The following is a 20448-nucleotide window of genomic DNA, read 5'->3' as shown; positions in this document are numbered from 1 at the left end:
ATGGGTTGGAGGTTTGGAAAGGGCAGGTTCAGTTACTTACGCCATTGTACTAAAGGGTGAAAAGACTTCTGGTAGATTGTTCGTGGCTATTTTGTTTGTGGACTCGAAAGCAGAAAATCAAAAGGAAGAAATTTTCCGGAGTCGAAATTGTGAAGTCCTTTCCTCGATGATCAAAGGCAACGAACAGTCATATTAATAGAAAGGGGAAGGGTGACAGAGGAAGGAGAATGAACGCGTCTATGCCAGATACAGGGTATTCAAATTTTGTGTCTGAGGGCCCAAAAATGGCTGTCGTGTTGTTTGTTTCCATCCGAAACTCGGGCGCTCAGGTCGGGGTTCTGGAAACGATCCGACTTCGGACACTCAAAGTTTTGAAGCACTCTTTTGCCAACTACTGGCGAAACGATGACACAATAGGAATGAGCTTATTCTAGCAAGCGTATTGACACTTTTTTTTTTTTTTTTTTTTTTTTTTTTTTTTTTTTTTTTTTATGATTTTGCACCAGGCGAAACCGTATTTTTGTTGACACTTAACCATTGTCATGTGAAATGATCGGCCCAGGGAGCGCCAAGCCAATGTCGAATTTTTAAGGGGGAAAGAGTGAAAGAAGGGGCACACACCAAGTAAACAACACAACCTGGACCTTAAAAGCGTGAAAGAACCAAAATTCGGATGGCAGTGACGAGGGACCTTTTGTTCGCTTCAAACGACTGATGTACATATTTGTGTGAAGCATAATCTCACACCTGAGGAGTGAAGGCAATTGAAAAATCCAGGTGAGGATTTTTACCGAATTCGATAAACACTAATGTCGCGCGCAAAAGGATTTGTGTCCTTTCATCTCAACCAACTTCTAATTCTCGCTGTGGATGGTGTGACGGTAGAAAGGCGCGTCCATTATTTGACCTATTACTACATACACATATCCGGTGGAGTATTCACAAGCGAACGCAATTGGGAAGAGAACATTGAGGAAACGAGAATGGAAGATGCCGAAAATAATTGAATCTCGCTATGCCATGCCCAAGGTATCTATGTGGCCGTGAGGCAAGTGTGTATGTGTGTATGTGTAGGTGAAGAAGCTGTTCCTCTGATTTTCGTTTGCCAACACAAGGGCAAAACCACCAAGTTCCTTGCATCCTACATCTAAAACATAACGCAGCGCGCTCTTTGATTATTGTTAGTGCGGCCGGTCGACGTTGGGAGCTGTGATGGTGTTCCCTTGCGGGTGGTGGAGAGGACCGGATTCTGTTCAAGCCTGAAAATGATGGCTGTGTAAAAGTGAAACTCCGGCGACTGCACATCGGGTGCATGTCTCCAGATGTCACTCAACGGTCCGTCACGATCGTCGTGCCCTGGAATCTGTCGAACCTTTGCCTTCTCTCTAAGGATTAGTTGCTCGATCAAGAGTTCTGACCGATCGAATCCTTGGGCGAGACGGTCTTGCACCAAGCGGCGAGCTTGGTCATGCATGTTGGCAGTGGGGTCGAAGTCTGTGTAGAGAACAAAAAACCAGTCAGTTCGGGTTACAGATTACCACGACCGATAGGCAGACATCTGAACAAAAGAAAGAATAAACAAAACATATGCCTACCCTGTTCGAAAGAGATGCACCTGGCAATATCGAATGTCAGCGTTGGTGGTCCCATGAAGCAGGATAGATACTAGGGAAGAGAAAAGCACTTACGGTTCCTTGGGTGTCTCATCTATGGGAGTCTCAAGTGTAGACGGGAGAATCTCTTCCGACACGAAAGTAGGCGTTGTGGAGGGAGTCAATTCAGCCACGACAGTGGGCGTGGTGGAAAGAGTCTGTTCAGCCTCGGGAGTTGTAGCTGGAGTAGGAGGACTCTGTTCAGATCCACGCGGAGTAGGGTGGTCATACTCAGTCATGGCGAATGATGAGTTTCCGCTTTTGGACGGCATATGGTGGTAAAGTGATGGTGGAGTGGTTCCGAACATGATCGTTGGATGGAAAGTAGCAAAGATAAATAACTGCGGGTTTATGGATTGTTGAAAGCGAAGAGAAAGAAGTAAGTGGCTGAGCGGTGGTGGATAGAGGGAAGAGAAGAAGACATGAAGGGCTCTGAAGGAAGAACATTTGAATACTGCCCGGATTTAATATTGGTGCAAAATCAGTGCCCGCTGCATATCCTCTGCTGTGCCGGAGGTCGGAATTCCATTCAATGCAGGTAAAAAAAAAAGAAAAAAGGCTAAGGGAAGGACAGATCGTGCATGTATCTGGATATCAGAAAAATATTTTGCCTTTTTTTGCTGCAGGGCATCATGCAGAGTAATTGCTGCACGCTGTGTGAGGCACTTCAAGTAGCTAATAAGACCGAATTACTGTTTCTGTTGCGAATTTCATCGAAAATATGTCTGGTCGAAAAGAAGATAAAAGGCAACTTGGAACGTTGCTGCCGTAGCTTGCCATTGTCCAAATGCACGAGAGAGCCCAAAGCCATGCAGTATGAAATACTCAACGGGGATGATAATGAGCTTCTAGGCGAGGAAGGAACGGGAAAAGGGCCACAAACCACAGGGGAAGCGGAAACAGACGAAGGTGGCCGGAAATCTGGTGTCGTGCATTGCAAGTTCAAATGCGTCCGAAGCCCGCATGCATCCGAAGATCCAAAACTGTTGTGGTTATCGGACTCCGTATCTTAAGCCGCATACCTAGAGGTAAATACGTCGTCGTGGAGTTCGATCGGCCGAATATCGATTTCACGTGTCTCGCCAGAACCCTACTCCCCGTCAGAACCCCCACCTGGTCTTCATGGCAGCGGATGCGGTTCCAATATCCCCATTCGAAGGCGATGGCGTTGTGGCAGAGGGACGTTAGTGTTTCCACCGGGCCCGCGTCTCTGTATTCACGCTACTCCCTCGTAACGCCGTTGTGCTGATTCCTACCCCGCTCCAAGCCCTGATAAGAAACGTGGCTTGCACGCAGGGACAAGTATTTGCGTCCCAATCTAGAGAAAGCAGTTTCAACCTGTGTCAGAGGATGTTGCGCGTCTTGAATCAGGTCAATGGAGGTGGCGTTAGTGTACAAAGGGTTTCCTCTCTTGCACAGTCTCGGGGACTTGAAAAGAAACTCACCGCAAGCTGGTGTAACTGAAGGCGAGTTAGCATATGATCAAATCAAAGTGTCTGAACCGTAGCAAGATATTTCCATATTTACGGGCGACTAAGAATTGGAGAATTGGGGTTGCCTGCCATCTCTTGATCTCTTCCAATATCAACAAGTTCACGGAGTGAGCGGGAAGTCAAAAGTAAGCAATCACAAGACAAGGGAGGGGGATTTAAATAAAAAGGAGAATTTACCAGAGCCTAGGTACTCATCTTCTCATGTGTGTATCGTCACCTGGTGAGCAAGAGACGAGTCATCAGTGACTCAGTCTGGAAAAAAGACAAAGGTTTTCGCTTGTTCATGCGTGTTTGCCAGTGACTGTCTCACTCCCATTTGACGAAGCCTGAAGCAACAATTTGCGTATGACCGTTCGAATCCCGATCCCAAAAATGACATTCGTATCTTAAACTTTATCCAACAAGTCTGCTTGGCGGAGTCAAAGACGTGTCAAAGCTGTGATCGGGGACCAGAATCTTCTCTCCCAGAAGCATGTAGGACTATGAAATCGATGAGTGTCGCTGTAAAAGAGAATGGCATGCCTTACGTAATGAAGGAGCAAGCCCTCGGTAGTTGATAACTATATCTTTCAAGACCAAGATACGTTATTCTGTCACTGCCAATGACCTTGACACCAACGCGGAGATTTGGTTGAGGGCGCAACTGTGCTTATATCGTCTATTTCTGATGTGGCGATTTATTGGGTCTCCAGATTGACAAACATTTCTGGGAAGAGGGCATTTCTAGCCCAGGAGTTGACTGGCAAAGTGCTTTCCAAGTCCAAGAATCATCCAGCACACCATCAAGACCGCCAGCTGGCAGCAAGGCAGCATAATCCGTAATGTTTTTCTTGCCTTTCAGACACTGCGTCTATCGATACAAGCCCTCAGAGTCCGCGACCCTCTGCATTTCATCCCGTCCCATCCCTAAGGTCCCAGCCCCATGCACTAGGCTCCAGGCAGGGACCTACATCTGTAGGGCACCATATAAGGTCCGACACCAGACCCCAATACCAGAACGGGGCCCAGTGGTTGTATGGCCGAGTGGTTCCGTTCGTGAAAACATTGCCGGTGTGCGTGGTAACCGTGGTACAGTTTTTGTAGGTCGCTGACTGGAGGATTGTGGTTCGTTCCACAAGCTTAACAGGGCTTCTGCGCTTTTTGCCGTATTTGTCGCACTCAACGCCGACTAGAAATGTTTCGGACGTGCATTTTGGACTTTTCTGTTTCTTTTGCAAACTTGTATGGGTTTCTCAGTGGTTGTTTGACCGTGATATCGGCGGTTCCCAAAGGGTTGAGCTGCACCCCCCACACTCTTGCTGACCCCTCCCTTCCTGCTATTCTACTGCTCAGTGACGGACAGACAGAGCGTTGAGAATGCCTTCAAGTGCTGTAAAGTCCAAGCCGCGACACGCGATTCTTAGCCGTGAGGTATGCACTGTTAATGGCAAGCTTGATTTTTTTTCACAACCGGCCTGGGACCATATTTCGTCCTTTGGCCCATTGAACTTGACCAGGTTGCGATGGTTGCGTGTTAGGCCTAGTCTATCGTAGCTATCAACCGTTGCTGACTCTTCGGTGACAAAATCTTTGATCCTTGAGGGAAAACGAAATTGGCAAATTTGAGCGGGTGTACCATTTCGGCGAGGTTGATCGGCTGCTCTTTGTACAAGCAGAAGACGTGGATCTTGGGAGAAAGCTTGGTAACCAAGGTGGCAAAACTCTTTCCGGGCAGCCTTGAGATAACTGTTTCTCAGAGTTATGTCTTCCAACAGCTTGAAGGCTACTGCACCAAAGGTCTGACATTTCTCGGCGAGGGGAGAGAACACGACGGCGATAGAAGCAATGGTAGCATCCTTGAGAGGAGTTTCGAAGAAGATGACGGCGAAAATGGCTTCAAACATGACGGAGTACAGCTCGCGACCCGTATCAGCATAAGCTACTGCCTTCGCGATGACCAGACCTCCAAAGCTGTGTGCAGTAAGCACAATAGGCCGGTCTCTGCAGGTCTGTGAGGGGGATTGTCAAAATGATGTGGGTGACGTTAGTCATGGACTGCTTGACCTTGCAGTCACCAAACCAGACCGATTTGTGCATGTAGAGCAGGATTCTAGCCTAGGAGAAATCCTTGACGATGCCGTCATCTTTGTTGGTGGCCCCGTTGAACTCGGACTTTTCATTTCCAGACTCCCAGCTTTTCCGGGGTGGGCGCCGAGACCGAGGACTAGGACGAAATCAATAACGAAATGGTCAGGGGTATTGTTGCTTCGGGGTGGTAGAGCTGCTAGATGCTCTGCAAGACATTGCCGTATCTCTTTGCCTTCCTAGCGGGGACAGCCCGATCTTTCTGGGCAGGAGTGCGGCGTACAGACTGGCGGAGAGCTTTCTGGGTGGCCTAGGGATTGAGCGACATGGCGAAAGGGTCGATGGTCAATCCATGCGCACCTGATGAGCGTCAGAAATCAGTAGAAGACCATCTATAGGAGACAGGAAGTGGCCGTTACGGGAGAGAGGTCATTGTAGCTCAAAGTTCCTTTTGAGCCAGCCTTCGTTGTACGGCAGAATATGCGAAGGAGCTTAGCCGACCGCTGGCTTTTCTGAGTAGTCTTCACGTTGCATCGTATAAGCTTGGGGTGGGTGGTGTTTCGATTGGTCTGACCGAATTGATGCCTACGTCGTTTTGAGTCTGGCCACCTGATCACTTTTGTGTTGGTGTCTACAAGCAGAGATAGGCTCGTAGTTCAAGCGTCGGGAGAACATTGTGATGGGCGTCTGGACCATAACGTGGCATGTCATAGGGTAGATAGATCAATTGCAGATCAAAGGATGAAGGTAGCTTGAAGATGGAATGCGAGCATATTCCATTACATCGAAAAAAAAAAAAAGAAAAAAAAAAGGAAGAGACAGAGAGCTATCTTGACAGCGGGAGAATTTTCTCGTCATGTTCATAGGAAACGATTGAAGTTGGGAAATCACGCTTTTGGTGGTTCTTTCCCATTACCGAGTTGTTGATCGATGTCGCGACATTTCTACATTATTTTCCCTAGTATCGTGGGCGTGAGATGTCCATTAGTTGTACAGCACGACCCACATTCCACTAACTGCAGCTTCCCTGGTCGGCAGGGCGCCCGCTGCTGTTGTTGGCTTTGAGAAGTCTGCACTGCCGGCCCAATGCAAGTTGAAACCATTTCATCACCTCTTGGGATGTAGATTCAACCAAAGAAACCCTTCACCTTGACCCTTTGCACTCCATGGATACAACTGTAGTCAATTAGCCCTTGCCTATGGGGTATTTAACATCTGCGAGATTGAAACAAGACTGTTATCGTGAAAGGATGCTGCACTTGAAATCACTGGCAAAAGAATGTGTTTGTTGGTGGACTTGGTCCAACTCCTCAAGATGACGACCTAAGTGTACACAAGACCCCCTCAATTCACAGCATAAGACACCCTCGAAGTCCCCTTAGTCCTCGAAATCTTCTTCACCGCCGTCTTACCACACAAATCCGTGGTATCAACATGCGTCCCACCGCACGGATACACCTCGGCGCCTACAATCTTGACCACTCTAAACTTCTCCCCCGGCGGCGCCAAGCTCTGATCGGGAATCAGCCTTTCCAGCCCGTTCTTCCTGAAATCCTCCTCGTCCCAGAAATCCACCTCGACCGGCATCGCCCTGTCAATGTACTCATCCACCTTCTGCTGGATCGGCTCCTTCCACGTTCCCTCGATGGAGCCCTGGAACTCGCACGCCGCCGAGTCGGGGAAGTGCGACGCCTTCAGCTCGTCGAATCCGGGGATTTCCTTTTCGAGCAAGTGCCGAACCGCCGCGCCGAGGACGTGGCCCGCGGTGTGCAGGCGTGAGTACAAGAGGCGCTTTTCCACGTCAATGGATTGTTCGACTGTGTCGCCCAATTGGAATATGCTGGAAGAGGAAGAGTCGAAGCGGCCAAAGTGGAGGACTTGCCCGTCCTTCACGGCGTCCATGCGGACCATGCTCACACGGAAGACACTAACATCGCCCATGGTCATGACGCCTTCATCCGAGGGTTGGCCGCCTCCCTGAGGGTGAAAGATGGTCTGGTTGGTCACGATGGCGAAGTCATTGTCTGTGCCTTTTTTGAAGAGAAGCTTGTTGGCTTCTTCCAGGGCGGGAAAGGGCGTTATCGCCGAGACCACAGCTGACAGCTTGTAGAGCTTGGCATTGTGGTGAAAAGCCAGGTATGTTCGCGCGGCGGTGCTTCCCTGTGCGTGTGTTAGTGCTCAGCCCGCACTACCTCTTGAGGGCATATCAGGGGCAACACTGACCATGTTGACTTTCGGATTGCTTTTGGATTTTTCTGTGTATCAGTCAGACACCAGGGCTTATTATTGAGACTTGGATTTGACTGCCTTTTGCACTGACACTTTCGACAATTTCTGTATGATGCCTTTGAATCCTACTAGTGTAGATACTGCTAAATACAGGGTGCCGAGAAACCAACGGAGGGGCAAACTTCACTGGTACAGCGTTACAACGCCCTTTGGAAGACAACATTAAACCCGAGCATTTTCTCCACAGGCGGCCGCTCGTTGCCCTGGCTACGGATGGCTCCACGGAGATCACGACGGCTTCAAAACATTCCTAACGGGAATACAGTCGAACCCCCTGAAACTGCATGTAATTCAGACCTGGGATTTCTATGCACTAAGTAGCATCTATGCAGTTTCTAGATTGAAGCTAGGCCCAAATAGGCAGTCAACTAGTGGCCGAGACACTAAAATCCGACCCTATACTATAGATTTTCCCGCTCAAGACCAAGTCTGTAAGTGCATACGCACCAAAAATTGTCCGAGATTCATATGCAGTATGCAGTTATACAGTTGTAGCTGAGAATTAATTCAGACCGCTGATTCTTATGCTCTAACTGGCATATATGCAGTATCTGGTGGATGCAGTTTCAGGGGGTTCGACTGTATTGCACAATCCGTACGCCAAGCAGGGAGAAGGAAAGGGAGCAAGGCAAACTTTCTTCTCCAATTTAAAAGCTACCCAACATTATACTACTCCATTCACATTGACGTCTACCCCGCAGGTGATAGACATCCCCCCAGTCTCCGCACCCAGCTCTATCAGTTTCCAGCCTCCCGACTCTAGTCTTCGACTCAACATACCGTCACCACCACCCTATTCCCGCCCTTCCCACTCAGCCAACATCCCAACCAATACTAAACAATCAGCAGCAACCCCCCATCACTCCCCGCCACACTCCCCGTCGCATTCCATCCCTCACCAACCACAAAAAAAATCCCCTCCACCACATCCTCCGCCCGAGCATCGGTGGTGTCAATCGGTGGTCCTTGGGTCGTACTACTTGATGGATCAAACCTAGTTTTGTTGTCGACGAGTACAACTACAGTGATGGCATTGAAACTTACTTGAACACTTGGTCTGTGGGTGATTACTGATCATGAGACCATTGATTTACACGTTTTGGGTTTCATGAAATCTCGGCTAGTCGACCGGGAAGCAAAGGGGGATGTGCTTTGCGCGTGGTATGGCTCAGGGTCTGGATTCCCGTTTCGCTCTGCTTCTATTACTGTAACTTCCTCCATCCTGGTGTTGAATCTGCAGTATTGAAACATTCTCTCCTTCCCCTTTTTATTGCAGAAAGTTCTTGATAGCCCCTCCAACATTCTTCACATCCAACAAGAACGTGTCGTGACCAAACATGCTTTGCTCCTCACTCAACTCATAATGCGCCACGTTCCGGTTCCCAGCCAACCTCAGCGCATCAGCAATTTCGCGCTGTTGCCATGCTGGGAACAGAATATCGCTGGCAACACCCATAACCAACGCTGGGTGGTCCCGCAGGGCAGACAAGCCCTTGATCAAATCCTCGGGTGGTTTCGAGGAGTCTGACTGTGTGGCAAGCTTGGTGTCAATATCTGCGGAGCCCCCCGACTCAGGCTGCTCCTCGTAGGGCTTGTCCGGCAGCGTCAGGCTGCAGGACACGTTTTCATTTGATGCGTAGACCCCCTTATGGAGCGACTCCAACCGCTCAGCTCGTCTGGTAGCCGCAGCCTTTTGGCACGCATGACCCAAGTCAAACAGATCCATAGCCTTGCTGACGTACAACAAACTGTTTGGGTCGTACGTCAGGCAAAACTTCTCTCCCGCGTGGTCCAGATAGGTCTCTATGAGGAAGTCCGGGCAAAGAGCAGGCGGCTTGCTGGGATCCGCCCTTCTACGGCCGAATCTCAGCTCCCACTCGGGACCTGACCGATACGTCACAGTCGCAATTTCGCGCGCCAGCTTCATGCCAGCGTGTGGGGGGACGTTGTCATAGTAAAAACCTCGGTTCCAGTTGGGGTCCATCATGAGGACTTGCCGCTGCGTGTGCCGCATCGCAATGCTGTATGGGTGGCTCCTGGCGCAGCCGCTGATCGAGATGATCCGGCCAACACGCTCGGGGAATAGCACGCCGGCAGCCAACGATTGCATGCCGCCCATACTAGATCCCACGCTGGCGTACAGCTTGTTGACCCCCAGATTGTCCAACAAACGGAATTGCGCCCGTACCATATCCTCCAGCGTAAGTATGGGAAACCTGGTGGCATAGCGCTGTCCATCGGCCGGGTCAATACTACTGGGTCCCGTTGAACCGTAGCAGCCGCCAATAACGTTTGTGCAAATGATATGATATTTGTCGGTGTCGAGGGCGAGGCCGGGACCAATGAACCTCTCCCACCATCCGGGCTGGGGGTTGGCTGACGTAGAATGGGCATGGGACGACGCTGAAAGACCCGTGTGTAGCAGGATAACGTTGGACTTGTCGGCGTTCATCTCGCCCCACGACTCGTAGGCGATGTCGAACTCGGGGAGCATGCCACCCCAGTCGAGAAGTAGGGGTTCGTCACAATGGAAGGTCTGGGTGGCACCGGCAACGTAGGATGGCTCGGGGCCGCTCGAGTCGGAGCGCTTCTTGAGGGTTTCGGACCGGGTTTCGAGGGCGTCGAGGCAGGGAAAGGCCATTGCGGGATTGGAGGCGCCGCTGCGCCGGGGCGCTTGTCCGTGTAGGCATCGTTGCTGCTGTTGTTGTGGTTGAGCTCGAGATAACCGCAGTCCAGCTACCGCAGCAGTTCTAGATGACTGTGATGTCGCGGGGCTGTGGGATGCGTGGGACAGGGCTCCCGAAACCCTCCGCAGTGACGCGGCAATATGTTTCTGTGACCGCATGGTGCTGATATGTCCTCAATCTTGTGTTCAAGATGATGCAACCGTCGACAGGCACGAGCACAAACAGGAACAGATGGTATAGCGCGAGGTGTAAATGTAGTCCGTAGTTTACCTTGTTAGAGGAGAAGGCTAAGATTGAGTCGGCACGCTACTGCGAACCCGGAGCTCATGATGGAGAGAAAATGGAGATTGGTAATCCCAGTTGCCCAGTTCGGGGGGGGGGGGGGGGGGGGTCAACACGAAACCGAATTGGATGCCGTCAAATCCGGGGAATCATGAGGAGGTTGCCACAGGCCCCTCACTAACCCCATTCTGTCTTCATTGCAATCGGGATTCGGGACATTGTTTGCAGTGTTCTGATAAATCTTGACGGCGCTAACATAAGTCGTCATTTCACGTGCTGCGCGGGACGTTCCGAGCTGGCACCCCCGGGGTGTATCGAAGTAGTTGCCGGACCCTTGTGAAATGGACGAGTCCACCAGGCACACTGCAGCCGTCCGGAGAGGCCCGGCGTAAAGCCCCTGTCCCGTCACGCATGCCTGTGCGCCAATGTGCCTCTATGTAGACGGGACAATGCGGGGTACGACGGGTGATGTCACTGGCGTAACCGCACCTTACCTCCCAAGTACGCTGCCCCACCTTGACCATCCTCCAGCTGCTCACCACTACACGTATGTTCCAAATGGCACCACTCCGCCTTCGCTTTTCTCGTCAGGTTCCAGAACCTTGACGACCCAAACAGTCTTGGCCTAGGCTCCCAATTCACTGTCTGTCTCCAGGTTGGATATCCACGACCGCGCTCTTAGTAGTCTATTCTTAGTGTTTTCCCTTTGCTGCCTATTCACTCTTATTTTGCCCCGACAATTTGCAGTCCAGTCCAGGTTTCAGGGAAGGTTAAATAGTCAGCAGCCCCGAACACTCATCGAGAATCGAATCGAGGCCCCCTTCGTGCCAATGGCCTTTCTGTCCTCCATATTCAAAAGACTCTCTCTGAATATGGTCAGCCCGCTGAGTGCGGGTGATTCCGCACAAGACCAAGACCAAGATGACATCGACCGCTCTGTGAACCCTTACCAGCCCACCGCCATGGAGGTAATCCTCGTTAGGGCGATGCTGGAGAAGGCTCTTCAACTGCCACCCGAGATTATTAACGCTATCATCGATCATGCTGAGTACTGGCCCCATACATCGACCGTCATCGACTATAGTAATTGGCCCCAAGGACAAAGGGTTGTCAACGCAGGAGACGGCAGCTCGGAGAACGCCTTCTTGGTGAGTTTGGGTGTCTCGTGCTGTTGGGCCTCACCCTTATACTAAATTCTCGACAAACAGCTACGCACTCTTCCTCTCGGTTTCCTCAAACCGCCTTCTTCCTTCTTCGAAAATGACAGCAACCGCGAAGTCCCACTCGAGCCGATTCCTCGCGAGCCCAAAGAGTTCCCCATCGACACCTACCAGTCCCGCATATCCCCCACCCTCAGTCACCCATGCCGCAAGATCAAGTTCACCATCGTTTCCCACGACCAAGGCTGGGGCGGCGAGCCGCGTACCCGCCGGACTTACAAGAACTCTTATACCTGGTTCGATATTGGCCTCGAACGGTGCCTCCAAACCAGCGACGACATTGACAAGCCGACCTTTGATCCTCAGACCCTCTCAACTATTCTGCCAAAAGTGCGCGAGGTTGATCCCAACAATGACGGAGACCGCCATGTGCAGGGAACGCACACTTTTGACTTTCCACTATGCCCCCAGAAAGATACTATGATCCAGTGCAACGAGGTGGCTAATGGACAATACCATCAATATGAAGTGGAGTGGAAGTGGACCGACAACATCTCGAGCGCTGATCTTTTCGACAGCGGCTATGGTTGTGAGGAGGGCTTGATAGAGAACCCCTTACCCAAGGTGGGTCGCGGCCAGGCGACGGGCGACGGAAAGTTCGTGAGGGACTTGAAGCTCGGTGATGTGATCACTGTCTGGGCCAAGGCAAGGTTCGCGGGTTGGGCCAATTACATCAAGCGTATTCAGGTGGATGTTTACTGGGTCGTTTGAGATGATGAGCAGTTATCACATTTAAGTTTTTCGGTCCTCAGTTTTGAGGTATGTGTGGGTGGCGTTAGGCGTTTTCTGAGCGAGCGTTGTCCTCTCCTCTTCTTTCTCTAACATGCGCTTTCTGTCGCACACGCCGTTCATTTTTCTATCCTAAGGTACAACGAAGGGCATGAAGTACACCAAAAAAGAAGAGAAAAAAAGAAATCACGGAGCAAAGGGGAACACAGAACAACAAGGCCATGATGGCTGTTCATCATGGAATGGAATAACATAAAGGGTTTGCTGAAGTGCGTTTTACAGTGAGGGATTCAGGTTACCATAGGTTCAGAGGCGCGGATTACTTCATTGGCCTAATGCCCTACCTAGATGGCGCTTCGCTTCTAACAGACCCTAAGCGTACCTCAACGTATTGAATGAACTCTTATCTATTCCTCTATCTTGGCTCCTCTATCTTGGCTTCATGACAGTCCATGACAGTTCGAATAGCCTCTAGTGTCTTCCCTCATATGTTCTTGATATATTTGCTCATTTCCGTCCCTTATGTCTCGCCACTCCCAAACGCCCGTTCATTACAACTTTGCTTCAGAATCATGTCTATCTAACACATGAAGTAAGAAATTTCGCCTGATATTATACCGACGGGATAGAATGGCATACACTTTGAGATGAGAGCTCCTTTTTCCTTTTTTTTTTTTTTTTTTTTTTTTTTTAAAGGGTAAAGACCGCAAGGCTATGAGGTCAGGCTTGCAGGCTGTATAGCTGGACAAGAGGGAAGTCAAGTCATCTCCTTTGACTTGGGACAGTCCAATGTGGCTGTGCTTCTTATCTCTCTGGTCCGCATATGGTTTCTGTTCCGTTTTGTTGTTTGTTTGCCCTGACTATGACTTGGATGATATTTTCCTTTCGTCCACATTTGACAATGAACATCAAATCACGGAGAACGAAACAGTGAGAGATATGCAAAATTTTGAATCTTTTTACCACTTTTTTTTTTGTTTCGTTTTTTATATTTGCTTTTTGACTACTTTATCTTATGCTTCTTCGTCGTCGTCGTCTTCTTTATTCTCTTTACATGTTCGCATTGCGTTGACCCAGAAACGGAAGCCAGAAACCAGATCGGTATAACCCAATGAACCTAATCCCATTCCCTTCCCCGGATCATCCTTTCCATGAAGGTAAAAGAAAGAAAAAAAATGTACACACCCATGTCCACTGCCATTCCATGATCTAATCAAACTTTGTGTTTTGAACTTTGTTGTTCGGGTCTAATATACTCTGGTATCAAATGTGAAACCAAACAAGTGTGCAAGGAAAAACGGACAATGAAAATAACCCGAAAATTTTTCTCTGATCCTCCCCCTCTTGTTTCCCATGCGTGCTCAGCTTTTTTTGGTGTTCGCTTTTTTCCGTTTGCAAGTAACGTTCCCCTCCCTTTTCCTGTTTCCCATGTTCCAAATGGTGAACTGCTGACGGCATCCTAGATGAAGTCTGAAGTGGTGATAGCGAGGCCGGGCTTCAAAATCGGCGTGGTCTCGGATAAACAAGACGTTATGCGGATGCAGTCAACATTCCCACTGGAAGTAGGTCCCTCAAAATAACGGGCAGGAAGCCCCTCAACCCGAGGGGTGGGTTTGCGGCAAAATATTGGAAATTTCGGAGACAGAGAAGATGGGAGATGGGGTAGAGCAAGGGAATGAGAGAAGAAAAACCTCCAGATGAAGCAACGATACCATCCAGGCCGGTCAATGATGCCTAAACAACCAAACAAAGAAGCCACAGCATGATCCCATATGAAGTTCTGACCCCTGTGCTATATCCTTGAAGCTTTTCGCCAGCCTGCCTTGTTTAAGAGAAACGCTCCTCTGTAAATGCGTTCGAATGTGTGAAATGCAGTGCATATGGCCTAAGCCAACCGACACCGACGATAACAGGAATGACATTAATAAGGGCCAAGCAAAACCGAACAGAACCCTCCCAGTTCCCCTATTTTCATCAGGACCGAGTTCATCGGTCCATCCTAAATCCGCAAATGATGCAGCGTAGTCGTTTCGCTTTGATATAATGAAATAAAGATGCTTTATGCTGTTGAATCCGCCTATTTCGAAGTCTGCAGATAGATAACTCGTTCATGGAATACGACTATCCGTCAAGAAAGCTTGACCAGTCTCCAGTTGTTGTAGAGCCCGAAGGGTGATCAGAACGGTGACCGTCCATAAGACCTTCCATAATTGAGGTTCGTCGTTGAACAGCAGCAACATGGAATGGACAAGCAGATCTATCTTCAGTCAGGCAGCATGTGTCATCCGAGCTTATGCTATAATCCTGAACTATGTGTCCAATATGGGCTTAAACTTCCGATGGACGAAGCCAGACTAGGATACGTATCCAATAAAGCCAACGTCCCAGATTTCAAGTGCTCGGATGTAACACGCGATTAGTTTTTCGTCCGACAAAACGGAACTGAGGATCATCCCCGGTTCACTATGCCGCGCACGTTGAATGATCAACCACCTCTTCGGTCTCCGTCATTCTTGGGCACCTGCTCGCTCTGGGCAAAGGTACTCGCGGCATGTTTCAAATCAGCCATGCCCTTCTTGCGAGGCTTAGACTTTTGCCAGTCACTGAGCCCCTCACTCTGACCCTTGTTCCCATTCCGCAAGTGCCCATTGCCCCTGGAAGTGCCATTACTTCGCTGATCCAGAACCGGCGAGCGGGTTACAGAGTCGAGTTTTGCTGCAGGGCCTGCTGGCGGGGATTTCACCGGCGATGTCTTCTGTCCTGATCTCCAGGTATCTGAACGTTCTGAACGAGACCCGTTTGTAGACTCGAGAGTTGGCGTGGAAACAGCTAGCGAGGATTCATACTTTCGCATGAGGGTGGGCGATGGTGTTCGCGCCTCATAAACCGGTGAAAGATGTTGCAAATCTTGAGAGACGCCAAAGCTGCCAGCAGCAAGATCAAGGGGCGCTATCCCGTTCTGTTGGCGAGCTATTGATCTCATACGATCACCATTGGGAGGAGATAATCCAGGCGACGAAGTGGTATCGCTGGTCAGTGGCGCGTATGGAATGCCAGGATGGAAACTGTTGGCCATTGCGATGCGCTGCTGGAATGATGCGTCCCCCATATTCTTGGACGAGGCTGGAGACCGGGTAGCTGTAGTACTATTTACAATTACCGGCCGGTCCGGGAACTGAGCAGGGTTGTGACCAGTGACAGTGGGCAAATGGAAGTTGGTCGGCTCGGTCCAACCCCCATTGTAGAAGCCTTGGTGGATGTAAACAGGATTCTCATAAGTCGCATCTTCCGGGACCGGAGGCTCTGCAACGGGTAGTGGTTGACGAGAGACACTTGAAGCAGGTTTGGTTTTGCCCATCGAGCCATTAACAACCAGAGGCCCACGGCTGGGAGCGAGCTTGCCATTGGTTTGCGAAACGGGCGCCGACGGCGCAGAACTATTCCCAACTGATGGGGTCCTACTGTGGCCCAGAGGCGAGGGAGACCGTGAGGTACGCTTCATTCTTCTGTCAAGGACCGACTGAGGCAGCTGGTCACTCGACAGTCGGTGGCGAGTCTCATTGTCGAGCGTCAGTTCACCAAGGGAGGGTATGATGCCGTGAGTACCATTCGCGACAGGACTGGAGCCTCCATGCATGAAAAAGTGGTTGTAACGCGAACCGTCTTCCTCGGGCGGGGAATCGGTCACACTGTTGGCTGATGCAAGATCAATATCCGAATCTATCGCTTCGTCTGGCACGTAATGTGGCATTGCCATCCGCGGGAATGGAATAGGAATTCCAACTGAAGGCTGACTTGTCCCGAGATAGCCCGTCATGTTCTGAGTAGAGGCCGTAGGGGTCCTCGACGCTGGTTGGGATTGAGACCTGAGCGCACCGCTACCAGTAGAAGCGCCGGACTCACTAGCCGCAGCATTTCGATGGAGGCTTCGCCTATACTCGGGCCCTCCACCAGCTGTTGCAGCTGCCGTCACAGGGGAGGACGGATATGTCTGTAGTGCCGGATGGAAATAGGCGGGGTTCTGCAACGGAAATGCGTAACCGTAGAGTAGTTGCTCAGGCCGTACTGGAGGACTCGTCGGGAGATTATCAAAAGAGTTCGTCCGAGACCTATCGGTGTTCTGTGAGCCGCCCGCCCTCGTCCTATTAGCATGGGCGAGCAACTGCTGTTGGTTTATTTGCTGTGAGTGCGCGAACAGCTGATATCGGATACTATCTTGTTGCTGCTGGTGCTGCTGTTGCTGTTGACTCAGTGCGTTGAGCTGGGATGCGTAAACTTCGGGAGGTATCCCGTGCTGGTGATACCACTGCAGGAACTCAGGTGCAGCCATCTGCCCTGGAATTCCGGCCGGCACATAGGTTGAATTGGGATCGTGTGTCACACTCGATGAGCCCCGGCGACCGGCGTTTCCGTTCCGATTGTATTGTCGTGCGTTTCGAAAGCCGCCATTCCGTGGGTTTCGACTTGAGTGCGTCTGCGAAGAGCTTCTAACCAAAATTGGCCTAGATGTACTGGCCGGTTTCTGGAAGATAGTCCTTTCCTCCTCCTTGGGGAATACATATTGCTCACAGCATTCCTCGAATTTGCCGTTGGCAATCAGTTCAAATGCCCGACGTAGCTCCATGTGGAGACCCCGGAAAGACGTGTCGTCGGCTGTATTCCCAAGATTGCGCATGGTGTTGAATGGCTCCTCCACGCAGAGCATATTGTTAACACCAATATGCCAGCGTTTCTCAACTTTACTCAGGAGCTTGCCGGTGCGTATTGACAATGCATACTTGTCGTAGTCAAACTCGTGCGCGTAGAAACGGAAGAAGTTGAAAAGAAGAGCCGCTAAGCTGTCCTTGTTCTTGTCCCCAAATCCGCGCAACTTGTCGATGTCATCAGCAAAATCGCTCTTTGTCCCATCTGGCCTAAGAAGCTTGAGGCTGTTTTCTTGGTGAAGTGCTGGGAGAACTGGAGGGTGCCGTAATTGTAGAAATGCAATAGTCAAGCATATCCATGTATAAGAACTTAATGTGCCACCAAATGCTGCAAAAGAGTAAGCAAGTGCATGTCGAGGAACGAACCACAGGGCGACTGACCTGCATCATTAATTATCCTCCTCCTTGTCCAATACTTGATGATCATGGCCAAAGGCCGCACGCGTTCGTCAATTTCGACGTACGTACGCACCATCCTGGTATTCTCCAGTGCCAGTGTATTGTTGACATTCATATCACATGCTAGTTGGAGCTCGGGATCCCATATCTTGACAATTGGTACCTTTGCTGACGAGACACAAACGACCTTCTCCATGCCATCTGTAAGGACGGAATTAGTACTTGAGCCACAGACATGCTGTTTCAGAGAGAGAAAACTTACGTTTATGGAGTAACTCAGCGATCATGCAGACGCTCTCCAATTCTTTCCATGGAGTTGTGATGCAAATATCCACTGCCAAACGTCAACACTTAAATCTTAACCGCATAGTAAGGGAAATTCGGACTAACCGTCAGAGTCGTCAGAACATAGCAGATTGCCTGAAGACCCGAAAAGGTGTACTTGAATATCGTGTCCAGGCCACTCATCGTTTAGTATCTTCTCCAGCTTTTGTACCAGCTTTTTCCTCTTGCGCTCCACCTCTGGGGTTGGTATTAGACTGTCATATAGTTCGCGCAGGGTTGTTGTGAGTTTCGCCTCATGGTCCTCTGATAGCCTGCTCTTAATCTTGTCTGGATCAACCGGATCCAGTCTATCCGCTCCGATACTGTATGGCATTCGTCGTCTAGAGAATGGAATGGCGGTCTCGAAGCGACAGCCCCCTAACCTGGGAGGCAGTGGCCGAAGTGATGGCACGTTACCATTTGTCTCCGAATATGCAGAACGGGGCGAATGGTTCTGTGTGGCGCCAGGGGATGGATCACGGGACTCGAACGAGAATTTCCTAGCATGTTGATGAGGTGTAGATGGTACTGAGCTGGTTACCGTAGCTGGAAGATGATTCATCTGGTCGGTTGGGAGCGGCGGTCGGGCGGGTAGGCCGTGCAGACCATTCTGATCTGGTTGTTTCTTTCCCGACATCTTGACTGACATTTCCTTTGCGGACGTTATAAGCACGCGTTCGGCGTTTTCTGTGTGCTTGACTGGCCTATTCCCATGACAGCTCAGGACGCTGAGCTTCCCGTGCAAGCCGTCCTTGGTCGACACCTTGGAAGATGATTTCGACCGCGCGACAGGCTGAGATTGCGTCAACGAAATCGCAGTCGGCGATTGTAAGGTAGTCAGACAACTACCGCCTCCTCGGCTGGAAGAAACAAGCCTGTTATAGTACTGCAGCTTATCCTGAGAGATGCTCAAGTGTTGCGGGAGCAGAATCGGCAAGAGCTCGAGATGAGAGGGCAAGTATGCAATGACAGACTCTGGAGCGTAAATCGAGGTCGTCTTCGATATCGCAGGTTCGGCGGGTAGACGCGTCCACAGGTTTGTTTGATAATGATGCTTGAGTTCAGCCGCGGCCGGCTGGGCGTCCATCAAAGGTTATGGTCAGGATCTGCTCTCGGTGCAAGTCCGGCCTGCGGTTCAGATCTGAGGGTTGAACGGACGCGGGCGGCACAATGCTTGATACGTAGAAGGCACGCTGATAAATGTACAGACGTTATGTGCTTTGCTCGTTCACTAAGGCAACGCGGTTAAGGTTATGTACTCTTTGCTAAGCGCAGTATGCACGCTTGAAAGAGACGCTTCGTCTATTTTCCAACGACCAACTGGTACCTGGTACGGTATTGTTTGCCGCCAGCGCTTGGCGCAGACCTCAAAATCGCTTCCAGAGCACGAGTGTCAAGTTCGCAAGCACACGTTCTTGTCCGCAGGTTGAAGTGTCCCACGACAACTAACCGTCCACTGTGGCGCGTCTCGTGAAGACAACCTTTCAGCTCCAGGATAGCCGTTCCAGACACCAAATCCCTTATCCTGGTCTAAACACGATCGCCTCGGGAACACCCTGTTCGCACGTTGCTGACAGGTTCGAGAACCGGGTTATCGAGAAGAGAAGGATAGGGTCGAGAGAGGATCGGAGACGAACGGAGGGACGATTGTAGGTCGGTCGACGAGCGCGTCAGGTCGAGAAACAAGTCGTGGATCGCAGCAAACTGTTGCGAGCCGGGAAATCAGGCTGAACGACCGATGACCGTGATATTCGAGCAAATCTGCGAAAATGCACACTCGGAGCGACCGCAGAGTAGAGTGGGCGTGTAAAGGCAAATATGCGCAAGTAGGGTATAAAAGCTAGAACATCCGGGAGGTGCTCGGCGTCGTTCGGACGGAATATCTCTCGAATGGCGTAAAAGAAATAAGGGTGAAGAAAGGCGTGGTGGAAATAATCGAGAGGAAACGATTCCAGGCCGACGCGTTGAGGTCCCTAAGAACAAATGCCGGTGAGGCCGGGATTGAGGAGCAGAACCAACCAAGGGCGGTCTTTGTGTCGACAGGGGGAAATAGGGAAAGAATTGATGCTGGCGTAGGGCGAGCGATCGATCTCGAAAGCAGGCAGGCAGTCGAAGAAAGCCAGTCGCCGACGTTGTCGAGGATGAGTGGGAGAGGCAGAGCAGCAAAGACGACGAGACGACACCGACGAGCGACGAAGTGGAATAAAGGGTGATGTCGGTGTTCGGTGCGGTGCGGTGCGGAAATGTAATGCGTGAGTGGTGGAGGAGGTGCCTTGAAGTGCCTCTACCGCTTCGCAGTTCGCTTCGCTGAACCTGAGTGGGTGGTTGCGTGGTGGTGGGCGGGAAGCGGAAGATCAGTTGAAAGCGCCGCTCCTTGGTTTGGACGAAATTCCAATCCAGACGAATGTGCAATGCCGTGGTGGGTGCAGTGCGAGGTGAGTGAAGTGAGGTAGGTACAGCGACAGAGGCGACGGCTAGGTGGTGTCGACCGTCAAGCGTCAACCTGGTCACTGAATCTCGACAGGACGGGAAGGAGGTCAAAGTAATGCGATCTGACCCTGCTCTGCTTGGATGTCAGAGGTGCAGAAAGAGAATACCAGACGAGT

At 50.6% G+C, this 20448-nt stretch overlaps 6 protein-coding genes across 6 annotated transcripts; 1 reads left to right on the top strand and 5 right to left on the bottom strand.

Moving 5' to 3' along the window:
* Positions 1–974: 974 nt before the first annotated feature.
* On the bottom strand, positions 975–2096 carry B0T23DRAFT_90616 (uncharacterized protein). The gene is made up of 3 exons (XM_062841975.1): positions 1689–2096; positions 1596–1615; positions 975–1494 (listed from the first exon to the last, which is right to left on the bottom strand). Exons 1-3 carry the CDS (start codon positions 1958–1960, stop codon positions 1148–1150), a joined length of 639 nt encoding a protein of 212 aa, XP_062695952.1. The 5' UTR covers positions 1961–2096; the 3' UTR covers positions 975–1147.
* Positions 2097–4664: 2568 nt separating this feature from the next.
* Positions 4665–5221, bottom strand: B0T23DRAFT_402782 (uncharacterized protein; the record flags this gene model as incomplete). The annotated part of the gene is made up of 3 exons (XM_062838709.1): positions 4665–4786; positions 4833–5133; positions 5168–5221. The coding sequence occupies 3 exons, from the start codon at positions 5219–5221 to the stop codon at positions 4665–4667; spliced, it is 477 nt and encodes a 158-aa protein (XP_062695951.1).
* A 1168-nt stretch (positions 5222–6389) lies between these two features.
* Positions 6390–7782, bottom strand: B0T23DRAFT_374875 (ThrRS/AlaRS common domain-containing protein). The gene is made up of 2 exons (XM_062836874.1): positions 7433–7782; positions 6390–7369 (listed from the first exon to the last, which is right to left on the bottom strand). The coding sequence occupies exons 1-2, from the start codon at positions 7433–7435 to the stop codon at positions 6554–6556; spliced, it is 819 nt and encodes a 272-aa protein (XP_062695950.1). The 5' UTR covers positions 7436–7782; the 3' UTR covers positions 6390–6553.
* An 848-nt stretch (positions 7783–8630) lies between these two features.
* B0T23DRAFT_90586 (homoserine acetyltransferase) lies at positions 8631–10459 on the bottom strand. Its single transcript, XM_062841974.1, has one exon. The coding sequence runs from the start codon at positions 10341–10343 to the stop codon at positions 8766–8768; it is 1578 nt and encodes a 525-aa protein (XP_062695949.1). The 5' UTR covers positions 10344–10459; the 3' UTR covers positions 8631–8765.
* Positions 10460–10971: 512 nt separating this feature from the next.
* On the top strand, positions 10972–12848 carry B0T23DRAFT_353924 (uncharacterized protein). The gene is made up of 2 exons (XM_062836117.1): positions 10972–11615; positions 11676–12848. The coding sequence occupies exons 1-2, from the start codon at positions 11298–11300 to the stop codon at positions 12396–12398; spliced, it is 1041 nt and encodes a 346-aa protein (XP_062695948.1). The 5' UTR covers positions 10972–11297; the 3' UTR covers positions 12399–12848.
* Positions 12849–14901: 2053 nt separating this feature from the next.
* On the bottom strand, positions 14902–18929 carry B0T23DRAFT_402778 (uncharacterized protein; the record flags this gene model as incomplete). The annotated part of the gene is made up of 4 exons (XM_062838708.1): positions 14902–17447; positions 17501–17719; positions 17781–17852; positions 17909–18929. The coding sequence occupies 4 exons, from the start codon at positions 18927–18929 to the stop codon at positions 14902–14904; spliced, it is 3858 nt and encodes a 1285-aa protein (XP_062695947.1).
* Positions 18930–20448: the final 1519 nt, after the last annotated feature.

Source organism: Neurospora hispaniola (genome assembly GCF_033458365.1).
Source record: "Neurospora hispaniola strain FGSC 10403 chromosome Unknown B0T23scaffold_2, whole genome shotgun sequence".
Taxonomy (NCBI): Eukaryota; Fungi; Ascomycota; class Sordariomycetes; order Sordariales; family Sordariaceae; genus Neurospora; species Neurospora hispaniola.
This window is presented reverse-complemented; position numbering and strand designations above follow the sequence as displayed.